Genomic DNA, 12390 nt, shown 5'->3' on the forward strand with positions numbered 1-12390 from the left:
GTGTCCAGCAATGGGTGCAAGTACTGCAGCCTGTTTTGTCCAAATTCCTGTAGAGCCAGGGTCACTTCCTTGAACCGCTGTGCTCTCCATCTGTGTTTAACATTTCTGTCCTAGCAGAATCTGGTGCTCTTAGTTTCCTGATGTTCTTGTCCCTCGCTTTTTGATAATAGCTTGACAGACTGAGGATGAGTAAGTAGCTTGCATGCCATCCTCAGAAACCAATCCCACGTCCTGTGCTGCTGCCCTCACCGATTCCTATCTATCTGTTTCATCAGGTCCCCCTAGACCCTGCAGCTTCTGCAGAAAGAGTTTGTCTGAACCCTGCTATTACAACAAGACAGACCGGGTTGTCTACCAGTTCTGCAGCCCCAGCTGCTGGACCAAATTCCAGGTACTGAAATATCCTTCATTCTGGGCTGGGCTGTAGAGCTCATGCCTCCTTTCACACTTAGCAGGGGCTCCACCTTCCTCAGGCTCCTGAGGGAGGGTCCATAAGAAAGTCTCTGCTGGAGCACAAGAGTTGCAGTAACTAATTGCCAGTAACTCAGTCTTGGCCCTATCTCCCCCTTCCTCTGTTGGGATAAGGTGGGCTGTAATTCACTCCTGTCTATCAGGTTATGCCCAGTGGGAGTGCAGTGCAGAGCTGTGCTGCATGAGTGGTTTGGGATATAGTGGCTTTATGGGGGCACGAGCAAAAGCACAAGTAAACTAGCAAAGCACAGCGGGCACCTGCTAGTGGGGTGGAGAGGGGCAGAGCTGCCCTCTGAGCCAGGTGTCACTGTGGAACCTAAGTCCTCTAGCATGTGTTGTCTAAAAATTTACAACCAGCAGGCCTGGATGCCTCATGTTTAATAATCCTGAAAGGCTTGACTGGTGGTTTTTAATCTTCTGATGTTAAGTTTCAGCATATATGAAAAGTTTATGGTATTCAAAGGCAACTGGAAGAATATTAGTTTTGTACAGTGGTCAAAGAACAAAGCAACAGCCAGGAAGACCTGGGAAGCTTAGGCCAGGACATGCCTTGGGCAACTGAGAAAACTTAGAGAATCTAGAGATAGAGAGTTAGTTACTGGCAGTTGCAGCATTTCATTTTGGGGTTTGTTTTTTTTCTTGTGGTTTTCCTGTTGGGGATTTTTGGGTGAGGTTTTGGGGGGCTTTTTTTTTTTTTTTTTTTTTTTTATAAAACCTTGATGTAATCCTTCATTGAGATCACACATGGTGTTGGTAGGGTAGCTGTAGAGTTTTTACAGTTGTAGACTTCATAAGACTTGAATCATAGAATCATAGAATCATTTGGGTTGGAAGGGACCTTTAAAGGTCATCTAGTCCAACCCCCCTGCAATGACCACGGACATCTTCAACTAGATCAGGTTGCTCAGAGCCCCATCCAGCCTGACCTTGAATGTTTCCAGGGATGGGGCATCTACAATCTCCCTGGGCAGCCTGTTCCAGTGTTTCACCACCCTCATGACAAAAAATTTCTTCCTTACATCTAGTCTGAATCTACCCTCTTTTAGTTTAAAACTATTACCCCTTGTGCTATTGCAACAGGCCCTACTAAAAAGTTTGTCCCCATCTTTCTTATAAGCACCCTTTAAGTATTGAAAGTTCACAATAAGGTCTCCCTGGAGACTTCTTTTCTCTAGGCTGAGCAACCCAAACTCACTCAGCCTTTCCTCATAGGAGATGTGTTCCATCCCTCTGATCATTTTTGTGGCCCTCCTCTGGACCTGCTCCAACAGGTCCATGTCTTTCCTGTGCTGAGAACTCCAGAGCTGGATGCAGTACTGCAGATGGGGTCTCAACAGAGCAGAGTAGAGGGGCGGAATCTCCTCCCTCAACCTGCTGGCCACGCTTCTTTTTGGGCAGCCCAGGATACAGTTGGCTTTCTGGGCTGTGAGTGCACATTGTTGGCTCATGTCTAGCTTTTCATCCACCAGTACCCCCAAGTCCTTCTCCACAGGGCTGCTCTCAATCCCTTCATCCCTCAGCCAGTGTTGATACTGGGGGTTGCCCCAACCCAGGTGCAGGACCTTGTACTTGGCCTTGTTGAACCTCATGACGTTCACATCGGCCCACTTCTTGAGCTTGTCCAGGTCCCTCTGGATGGCATCTTGTCCCTCAGGCGTGTCAGCCACACCACTCAGCTTGGTGTCATCTGCAAACTTGCTGAGGGTGCACTCAATCCCACTGTCTGTCATTGATGAAGATACTAAACAGTTCTGGTCCCAATACAGACCCCTGAGGGACACCACTTGTCACTGATCTCCATCTCGACATTGAGCCATTGACGAGTACCTTCTGGATGCGACCATCCAACCAATTCCTCATCCATAGAACAGTCCATCCATCAAATCCATATCTCTCCAATTTAGAGAAAAGGGTTTTGTGGGGGACTGTGTGAAAGGCCTTACAGAAGTCCAGATAGATGACATCCATAGCTCTTCCTTTGTCCACTGATGTAGTCACTCCATCATAGAAGGCCACTAGGTTGGTTAGGCAAGACTTACCCTTGGTGAAGCCATGCTGGCTGGCTTGAATCACTCCCTGTCCTCCATGTGCCTTAACATAGCTTCAAGGAGGATCTGTTCCATGATCTTCCCAGACACAGAGATGAGGCTGATAAATCGGTAGTTCCCAGGGTCCTCCTTTCTACCCTTTTTAAAAATGGCTGCGATGTTTCCCTTTTTCCAGTCACCAGTGACTTCACCTAATTCACCTAACTTGAATTATTGCCATGTAAAATCAGCACTGTAACATATGAGTAAACCCATGCATAACCTGGATTAGGAACTGTCTTGCTGGCAAATCTCAGAACACACTTGTCAAAGAAAAACCACTCAAGAGAGTGTTTCAAGATGGCTGCGTGGAGATCAGTATTAAACCCAAGGAGTTCAACATCTTCATCAGTCATCTGGCAATAAAGTCAAAGTAAGCATGATAAAATTTTGCAGATTAAACAAAAATTGGTGAAGTGTTAGCTCATGCTGAGGTCAGGGCAGTCATAGAAAGCAAAGCAACTGGATTGCTTGACAAGACTGGTTCCTCCTAATGTGTGCTTAAACACAGTTAAGTGCAAGATCCTATATCAGCCTTACTCAAGTAGTATGGGGATGTAAGTCCTGGGAAAGTAAGGATTTTGAAAAGGCCCTGGAATTACAGCAGATAAACTGTTCAGTATGAGCGTCTAAGTTTACAGCCACAGAGGGAAGGATTAATTAAGTTATTGCAAGTACAAGCAGAGGAACAGGGAGTTAAAGTTTGGGAGCTATGGAGCAAAAGAGCTACCTAGAATGTTGCACAGGTAGGAAGGATGTTCATCCGATGTCCACTTTATTTTCAATGTTGAAGAAAAATTTGAAGTATGCTGAAAAAAGACAGAAAAATTACATATGGGCTTGAAAAATGCATGTACTGAAGCACTCGGAGAGCACCTTATCTGAGATTATCAGAAAGAAAACCAGGAAGATGACTATTAATAAATATACCCTTGTGGACAAGACACCAAGTGCTAAATGGCTGTTTAATCTAGCAGAGGAAGGTGGGATGAGAATGGCTGCTTGAATTTTGAAGTTGCATTACCTTGAAAATAGAAACCAGGCACCTATGCTTCAAGATTTTTTAAAGAAATTCTCAGAAGAGGTAGCGGAGCCCCCATCTCTTAATGTTTTCAAATCCAGAGGGGTGGCAACTTGAAAGCTTGCCTTTCTGAGAAGAGCTGGACCCAGTACACTGGAAGCAAAGTGAAATTGCTCAAGAATCTGCTCTCCAGGAGCTTGAGACATGATCTGATGGCCTGGCTGTGGGTCACTGACAGTGGCAGCAAGTACAGCAAGTGCAGGTCTGAGCAGGGGCAGACGGACTGCTGTGAATGGTGGAGGAAGCAGGATGTGTTGGCAGTGCGAAGGGGGTGCTCGCTGCCCTCTGTGTGCCTCTCCCTCCATGAGCTGTCTCTGTCTCCTGCAGCGCACCAGCCCGGAAGGTGGGATCCACCTCAACTGCCATTACTGCCACAATCTTTTCAGCGGGAAGCCGGAGATCCTAGACTGGCAGGTGAGGACTCTCCCCAGGGGGATGTTGAGGTAGAGGCCAACCCTGGTGAGGACTGCAGGGCTCCTTCCTCTCCCTACTCAAAGCAGAGCTCCTTCTGCACCAGTGCTCTGAATGCCTTAGCTGCAGAGACATGCCTGGAGACCGCGCGCTGAGTGCTGCTCTCCTGATGTTCTGCAGGATGTCAAAAGGGCAGGAGGAGACTGTTTCTGCCAAACCCCATGCCAGGAGAGCTGGGAACTTGGCTCAGCCCTGTAGTCTTGCTCTTACTTCCTTGAGAAGCGTGGGGACCTCCTGCCAGCCTGGCTGAACCGGTGGCGGTCTCTTTGGCAGGACAAGGTGTACCAATTCTGCTGCAAGGACTGCTGCGAGGACTTCAAGCGACTGCGCGGGGTGGTGTCTCAGTGTGAGCACTGCAAACAGGAGAAGCTGCTGCATGAGAAGATCCGCTTCTCTGGAGTAGAGAAGAACTTCTGCAGCGAAGGTACTTAGGGAAGGCACGGGAGAGGCAGAGCCCCCATGCCAGCCCATGCTGGGGGAGGAGAAGAGAGCATGGAGAGGAACAGAGGGGAGACTGTCTTAGCCAGGCCCTGGGGCAAGAGCCTTGCCATGCAGTGCAGGGAGGACTGTCGTGGGGATGGCTTGCTGTCCGGCCAGGCCCTAGGGCAAGATCTTTACCGTTCATTGTGTCCTTGGGGAGGGCTTTCTCACAGCTTTTCTCTCTCTGGGGGCTGGGGAGACAGCAGGTGGCAGCTCCGCTCCTCCTGTCATCATGCACTTCTACGCTCTTGCGTCTGGGCTGGCCTGACCTGGCCTTGCCCTGCCTGCTGGGTTCCTGCACACAGGAGGTTGGAGTCAGACTCTTCCTAGAAGCATGGAGGTGAGAGATGGCAAGTCCCCATGAGGTCCCATCTTATCCCAGCCCCAGGGGCCAGTGCTGGATTGTTCCCTACAGTGTGTTGCGTGTGCTCTGTTGTCTCCGCAGACCTGGATTCTGGTCACGTTTGGGTCAGGGAGGCCCCCAGTTCATCCTGGGAAGGTTTCACTCCTATTGTTTCTCCGCAGGGTGTGTGCTTCTTTACAAACAGGATTTCACCAAGAACCTGGGCCTGTGCTGCATCACCTGCACCTACTGTTCTCAGACCTGCCAGCGGGCGGTCACCGAGCAGCTGGAGGGCAGCACCTGGGACTTCTGTAGTGAAGACTGCAAAAGCAAATACTTGCTCTGGTACTTCAAGGTCAGTATTGGCACTGGCAGCTTGTGCTAAGTGCTGTGGTGGGCACGGCATCCAGATAAGTGGGCATTGCACTGAGGAAGTTCGCACTGCTGGAGTCTGGCTGGCACTGCTGCGGAGAACCTGGCACTGCTGGAGTCCTGCCTGGCAATGACGGGACACTGCTACGGGGAAGCTCACGTAGCTGGAGTCCCCAGCTGATCCTGCCAGAGCACTGCACTGAGGAAGCTCACAGTGCTGGATCCGCGGCTAGTGCTGCTGTGAGAAGTTCGCACCGCTGGAGTCCCCGGCTGGCACTGGCAGGGCACTGCTGTGGGGAAGCTCACAGCACCTTGCTATGTGCACCTTTCACTGGAGAGTTGTGTTGCACTCAGAGGGGGTGTGGTTAGTTACTCGTTGTTTCTCTCCTGCTGATGCGGGCTTTAGGCAGCTCGGTGCCATGCCTGCAAGCGTCAGGGGAAGCTGCTGGAAACCATCCACTGGCGGGGGCAAATCAAACACTTCTGCAACCAGCAGTGTCTGCTGCGATTTTACAATCAACAGAACCAGCCCAACCTGGACACGCAGAAGGGGCCCGAGAGCCTGCTGAACAGTGAGTAGGAGGGAGGGAGGGGACCTGCATAGCTCAGTCTGAGACACAGGGAAGACTGAACAGCGAGGGGTGGAAGCTTCCTGCCCGGGACTGGATGAGACGCTAGGGAACAATCCTGCACTGGCCCTTGGGGGGGAAAGGACGGAGTGGGACCTAATGGGGCTTCTCCATCTCTAACGTCTATGGTTCTATGACACACAGGGCCCAGACGGGAGGAGCCGGTGCCAGCGTGCTGCCTGTAGCTCACACTCTTAGCGAGGATACTCAGGGATTTAACATCCTCATGTTGCCAACGGAGAGCTCGATTTACAGGGTTAGGGGACAGCGTGGTTTGGCATGATAATCCACCTGCAGCCCTGCACCACCTCCGAGCTGTGACCTTCTCAGATCTCATAAGCTAATCAGGATTGGGCCAGGTCAGTGCTTGGATGGGAAGCATTCAAGGAAAATGCAGGGTGCTGCAGGAAGTGGTGCTGGTGATGCTGTAGGTGGGCTCTCCTCAGCCAGAGCTGAACCTAGAATGATCTTGAGGGAGTGCTGAGCTGCTTGAGGCACTCTGTCTTGCAATGTTAGATTGGAGTCCTACCACTTACCAAAAGATCGCTGCGGCTTTGGGGAGTTGCCAACCCCATGTCCCGGATAACCCCATTCTGCATCCGTGGAGTTCCAGCTGGAGAGGAGATTTTCACTGCCTGTTGCCCCATTTCCATTAATTTGAGACAGTTGCTTATGGAAGATTGCAAAGTGCTTTGGGGTCCCTCAGGATGGAAGGTGCTCCTAGTGACAGTGACAAGACATCGCTTGGCCCTCGGACACTCATGTGGTCTCATTCTGCTTGGTCTTTCATAGGCCATGATCTTCTAGGTAATCTGTGTGATCTAGTTTAAAATGCCTGCAGCTTATGGTGGGGACTTACTTCGGTGCATCAAGCTTCGACAGATACCTGCATCACAGGCTCAGGGCTTTGCTGTCCTCCCTGGGATTCCATGAGGTGTAAAACCCTGACTAGGGTGCACCAAGGAGGGGAAATGAAGACGAGGACCTTCCTGTGAGAGACCTCGTCCTCCATCTCCAGACTCTTCCTGGTTCCTCTCCTGACAGCAGTGGGCTGATTGCAAGACTGGGGAAGCCCTGGATGTCAGTGCTGCTTAGACAGCAAAGCAGAGCTGCTCTGCCAGAAGCAGCAGGTTCCCCCAGCCAGGGGAGTCCCAACCTGCCCTCCAAGAGCCATGCTCCATAAATGGCTGTGTGAGGTGACGACTCAAGTAGCAGCACACTGGTGTGATGTGGATAAGGAACTGTTGGTTTCTGCTGGCATTGGAGTGCCCAGGGGGAGTCTGCTTGATGGGGCACAGACTGTTCTGCTGCCCAGGGGAGGAAGAGGTGTTAAACTTGCTGGTTCCTGTAGCTCACCAAGTGATTCCGCAGCCCTAGCCGTGCTGTTCCAATTGTCCTCTGCTTTCAAGGCATCTTGCATGCGAGATACCAGTAACACTGCTTTTGGGATGCAGGCACAGCAAGCAAGCTCTGCCTGCAGAGGGAAGCATATTTCACACCATTTGGCCATTGTCTCCTTGGAGCCATGGACCACAAGTCTGAGAAGTACCTTCACCACTACCGACCACGAGAGTCTGAGGTCCTCCCTCACCACATCTCTGGAGGCCCCCAAGAACTTTGCTGTCTGGCACGTGGGGCATCACCCTTCACCATGCCACAGCTGCCTCTCCATGTGCCCTGTGAGGCAGAGGACTCTGAGGGCAGCCAAGGAAAAGCCTGTCAGCAAGGGTGAACGCTCAGCTCTGCTCAAACTCCAGGCTACCCCAGCAGCTGTCATTGCTTGGTGAATGCCGTTGGTGGCACTGGGCCCTCTGTGTATTCTGGCACATCTATCCCCTGCCAGTTGTGGGACAGCTGTGGACATCCTTGTCCCGGGACTGTGGCATACTGCTCAGCTTGCGAAGGAAGGGTGCTGGAGCCAGGGCCTGCTGTGTGCTTACACAGAGCTTTCCAGCCCAGCGTGTTGTGCAGGGGATTTCAGGAGGAGTAGCTTGTCAGTGCGTGGTGAGGAGCAGCTTCTGCCTGGTCCAGCCAGGGTCTCCTGTGGACCTGGCAGCTGTGTTGCCAGCTCACAAGGCATTTCAGACTCATCTTGGGCAGAGCAGCTGACTACCTGCTTCTTCTCTTGCAGCCAGTGGTTGCCTAAACCATTCATTCCTGTGACCCAGTGGCTGCTGCCAACCTGGTGATGCCGAGAGTGCTTGCTCATGATAAAAGTGGCCATTTCTTTGCTGGGAACAGTCTGTATAACGAGGGATTGAGGAGCTTCTGCCACAGAACTGTGCCCAAAGACTTCCAAGGGGAACTGGCTCTGCACAGGGCCATCCAGCTGGAGAGGGTAGAGGGCCAGAAGTCAAAGTTCGTGCAGGCAATGCCTTGACAATTCCTTGCTGGTGTTGGGATGAGAGTAAAGAATAAGCTGGAGCTTTCCTGGAAGCCTGGATCTGTAGCACATGGAGCTTTGTGGCAGGAGGATCTTGTTTCCCTTAGTCCTAAATCATTGGCCTGTGGGGCAATCAAGTTTGCTTTTGATTCTGCTGCAGCAGAAACTGTGTTCATACTCCATAGCTTGTCTTTCTCCTTCAAGCCATTGATGTCTCCCACCTAGACCGGCTGCCCATCCACTTTGGGCTGGTCAGGGGGAGTTCTTGGACCCATTGAGACTGTTGCAGATCCTATGGCTGAATGCTCAGCTGCAGGCTAGGGGATCTCCTCCAAGTGGAACTTACCTGTCCCCCTGTGGTGGTCAGCAAGTGGACCCTGCTGGGCCTCCAGTTGCTCAAGAGCGGTCCTGCATTTCCTCAGGACAGAGGAAATCTGCATAGTGTGAATGCCCATGTGTTGGACCTTTGGGAGTCTGGGTCTTTCCTGGAGAGCCTATCTGTATGCAGGAGATGCAAACAGACCCGCAACTCCCCTGGGGTGCTGAGACTTGCTGCTTTCCTTGCAGGAGTCTCCTTCATGCATGGCCCACGGTTAGTCAGTGCTGTAGAAGGCAGTTCTTTTTCCCAGCCACATGGGTAACCAGGGCTCACAGGAGATTTGGATGAAGGTGTTCTTTTCGGTCATCAGCCTTTGAGATGGGTGCAGGTTCTCTGCAGAGCAAATGAGCAGGAGTTATCATCCAAGCCAGGATGATAATGTCACCACCTGAGACCAGTGTCTGCCACATGTCCCTCTTACCTGCAGGTGATCCCCTCTTTCCTTAGGGGAATGGACTGCATCCCTAGGACTGGGGCAAAGCTGTCTCTCTGCTTTCTGGGATCTCTCATAATGCTACTACTAGCTCTGTCACCTTCTTCCTAGGGATCTCGAAGCACTTTGCCAAGACACTTGTAGCAGGGAGATGGAGGCACAGGGAGGGGCCATGGCTCGGTACAGCAAGCCAACAAGCAGAGCTGGGAATAGAGCCCTGGATTCCTCTCTCTACAAGGGGCTGGGATTTCTCCTGACCTGCTGTGATGGGGATGGGGTGGACTGCAGGGGAGCACAAAATGACATAGGAATGACTTGATTTTGGAGTTGTAGTGTCTTCTGAGCTGCTAGGGCTAGAGATTGTGGAAACATTAACTGTTCCTGGAGTGGCCAGGAGCAGTTTCTGGGGAGCCTGTCCCTGCCTTCTGGCTGCTGCCACCTCCTGTCCCAGCACTGGGACCTGTTGGCCCAGGAGCTCTTGAACTTAGTAATTGCTTTCTCTTACAGGTCAGACTTCAGAACCAAAACCACCTGCCCCTTCCCCACAGAAGGCAGAGACTAACATGGTAAGGCCTGTTGGAGGTAGGAGATTGCAAGATAGCACAAAGGGGCTGTCCCCAAAGAGAGGACAGATCTGCCATTGTTCAGGGAGATTCTGTTCTTCTACAACCAATGCATTTTAAGATGTCTGGGTAGTGGGAGCTGATAAGAGCTGCTGGGGAGGGCAGCATCAGCGTATCTCCTGCAAGGGGGAAGAATAACCATTCCCCGGGAATCAGTGGGCTCCAGAATAGCCTGCCACTGTGGCACTGGCTCCTCTTTGCATGGTGCTCATGTGCGTGTGTGTCTGTGTGTTGAGGACTGCCAGGCTCCATGAGGTGCTTTGGGACTCTCTCTAGCAGTACCCGTGGTTGGGAAGAGGTGGGTGCTGCCTTAGGTGGACACCAACCTCTTGCTTTCTGTGTTTCCTCAGCTGTCGGCAAAGACATCCTCAGCGCAGATGTCTCCAGCCGCACCTCCTCTCCCACCCCCTCCAGTTCCAGCCACCCCTCGGAAAAACAAAGCTGCCATGTGTAAACCACTGATGCAGAACCGGGGCGTTTCCTGCAAGATAGAAATGAAGTCCAAAGGCTGTCAGACAGGTAGGAAAACAAGACATAACTGCAGGATTACAGGGGCATTTTAGAAAGGCAAGTGGCACGTCCCTGATCCAGACTAAATGTGAATCCAGCTTGAAATGCTGTACAGAGCAGCTGGGTGTTTGGCACTGTGCTGAGGAGTCTCAGGGCAGTGCAGAGCACACATGGCAGGGCTGGAGGTAGGGAGCCCATTTCCATCAGCAGCAAAAGGAGAGATGCAGAGAGCACTGCAGCATGATCCCACCTCTTGTGGGACAACTGCTGTTCTTCTGGACATCATCAGCTTGTCTGAGGGGCCATCTGCTGAGCAGGTTCCACTGTGTAGCTCCTGTCAGGCACGTGTGTATGGTCTGCAGCATATGCAAGGCAACTAGACCTCTCAGCAACGCCATGTAAGAGCAGGGCTTGCACCTCTGGCTGAGGCAAGCCTCTCTTGCTGCAGGGCTGTTTGGCTTGCTGCTGTTCCAGCTCTGCCCATAAGCCACAGAAGCTGGTGGCTGGAAGGGCCATGATGCTGGATGGCTGAGGGCATGACAGTGTGCAGTGGGGCTGGGTGGAAGACCTGCTGGGAGCAAGCTCACTGATGTACTTTTGCTCTTGTCAGAGGCTGACTGGAAGCCCCAGGTGATTGTGTTGCCAATCCCCGTCCCGATCTTCGTGCCTGTGCCTATGCATATGTACTGCCAGAAAGTACCTGTGCCTTTCTCCATGCCTGTCCCGGTAAGCAACACACTCCACTCACTCGTGTTCTCTTACTGGCTCAATCGTGCCTTGCTGCAGCCTCCCTGCTTCTCTGTCCTCTTCTCCTGCCTCTGCTTTTACGTCAGTCAGCTGAGTGTCGGTTTTCTGCGTGGTGTGCTGCTGTCGACAGGTGCCTGTGCCAATGTTCCTGCCCACCACGCTGGAGAGCACAGATAAGATTGTGGAGACCATTGAGGAGCTGAAGGTGAAGATCCCCTCCAATCCCCTAGAGGCTGACATCCTGGCCATGGCCGAGATGATTGCAGAGGCTGAGGAACTGGACAAGGCCTCCTCGGACCTGTGTGGTAGGTTCTGCCATGGCTTGGTCTCGCCCAACAGCTGGGATCACGTGGCGTTTGCCAGCTCTTGGAGCTAGAGCATCTGCCTGGATCACAGCTCTCCCAAAGCCTTTGAAGAGGGAGCAGGGAAGAGGAAGTCCTCAACTTCTGCTGAGGAGGTATCAGGAGGGAAGAGTTGCAGCAGGGAGTAGTGTCTGCCACTGTCCCTTTTGGAGGTGCAAGTTTTGTGGCACATGTGCAGCACTGTTAGTTTATTCAGGTGGCTGTTCAGGGTCTTACCTAAAGCAGCTTCCCATCCAGAAGACTAGCAGTCCAGACCCCACGGGTCTTTTTAGTTAGGGGCTGCATTCCTCAAGCCCCAGTGACTAGGGCTGTGGCTGGGGAGAGGACAAACATCTAATGTCTTGCTGTCCAGGGAAATCTGGGCAGCGCAGATGTCATGGGGCTGCTCTGAACACAGGACTGTGCTGCATGGAGCCTGACTTCATTTTCCAGCTGTCACAGGGAAAACAGACAAAAGGCTTTCTTGAAAGTTGGATTTATGATCTGCTTTTGCATTGCAGACCTGGTGAGTAACCAGAGTGCAGAGGGTCTCCTGGAGGACTGTGATCTGTTTGGACCAGCACGGGATGATGTGTTGGCTATGGCTGTCAAGATGGCAAATGTCCTCGATGAGCCGGGCCAGGATCTGGAGGCTGACTTCCCTAAGAGTAAGAGCTGGGTGAAGCAGGCATGCAGGGCTGTTCATGCTGCAGCAGGGTCCTCCCCGCTGCCATCAGCTGACCGCTGCCAGCAGCGTTAAGAGCTGTGTGAACTTACCTCCCCATGCCCTCTGACTGACCAGGCTTGAGGCCAGGAACTGAGAGTCTGCAGCAGGGGTGAGGAGACCACCACTTTTGAAGGAGCATGTGTTTGTCTAGACTAACTGACCTGTTGCAAACACGGGTCTGCAGAGAAGGGGAAATGAGAAGCTGATTATAACAGCACAAAAAGCAGGGCAGCGGCACTGTTGTGCTTATGGATGATGATTTCAGAGGATCCAGCAAGGTGAGAGAGAGACCTGGACAGGGCATGACAGGGAG

The 12390-nt window shown here is 52.2% G+C and overlaps 1 protein-coding gene across 5 annotated transcripts in view; it reads left to right on the forward strand.

Moving 5' to 3' along the window:
- Positions 1-12390, forward strand: part of ZMYM3 (zinc finger MYM-type containing 3) — a 34001-nt gene that overhangs the window by 16506 nt on the left and 5105 nt on the right. For 4 of the 5 annotated variants that reach the window (XR_012653944.1, XM_075053859.1, XM_075053860.1 and 1 more), the window contains exons 9-18: positions 276-391; positions 3967-4053; positions 4384-4534; positions 5116-5288; positions 5712-5877; positions 9637-9695; positions 10103-10271; positions 10873-10988; positions 11140-11314; positions 11872-12018. Coding sequence is in view for 4 of the 5 variants with exons in the window: in XM_075053859.1 (XP_074909960.1) it covers positions 276-391; positions 3967-4053; positions 4384-4534; positions 5116-5288; positions 5712-5877; positions 9637-9695; positions 10103-10271; positions 10873-10988; positions 11140-11314; positions 11872-12018 (1359 nt within the window). In the remaining variant the exon portion in view is untranslated. The remainder of the gene's footprint in view (positions 1-275; positions 392-3966; positions 4054-4383; positions 4535-5115; positions 5289-5711; positions 5878-9636; positions 9696-10102; positions 10272-10872; positions 10989-11139; positions 11315-11871; positions 12019-12390) is intronic. The other variant, XM_075053862.1, reaches the window with a different exon arrangement.

This window comes from Buteo buteo, chromosome 22 (assembly GCF_964188355.1).
Source record: "Buteo buteo chromosome 22, bButBut1.hap1.1, whole genome shotgun sequence".
NCBI classification, from domain to species: Eukaryota; Metazoa; Chordata; class Aves; order Accipitriformes; family Accipitridae; genus Buteo; species Buteo buteo.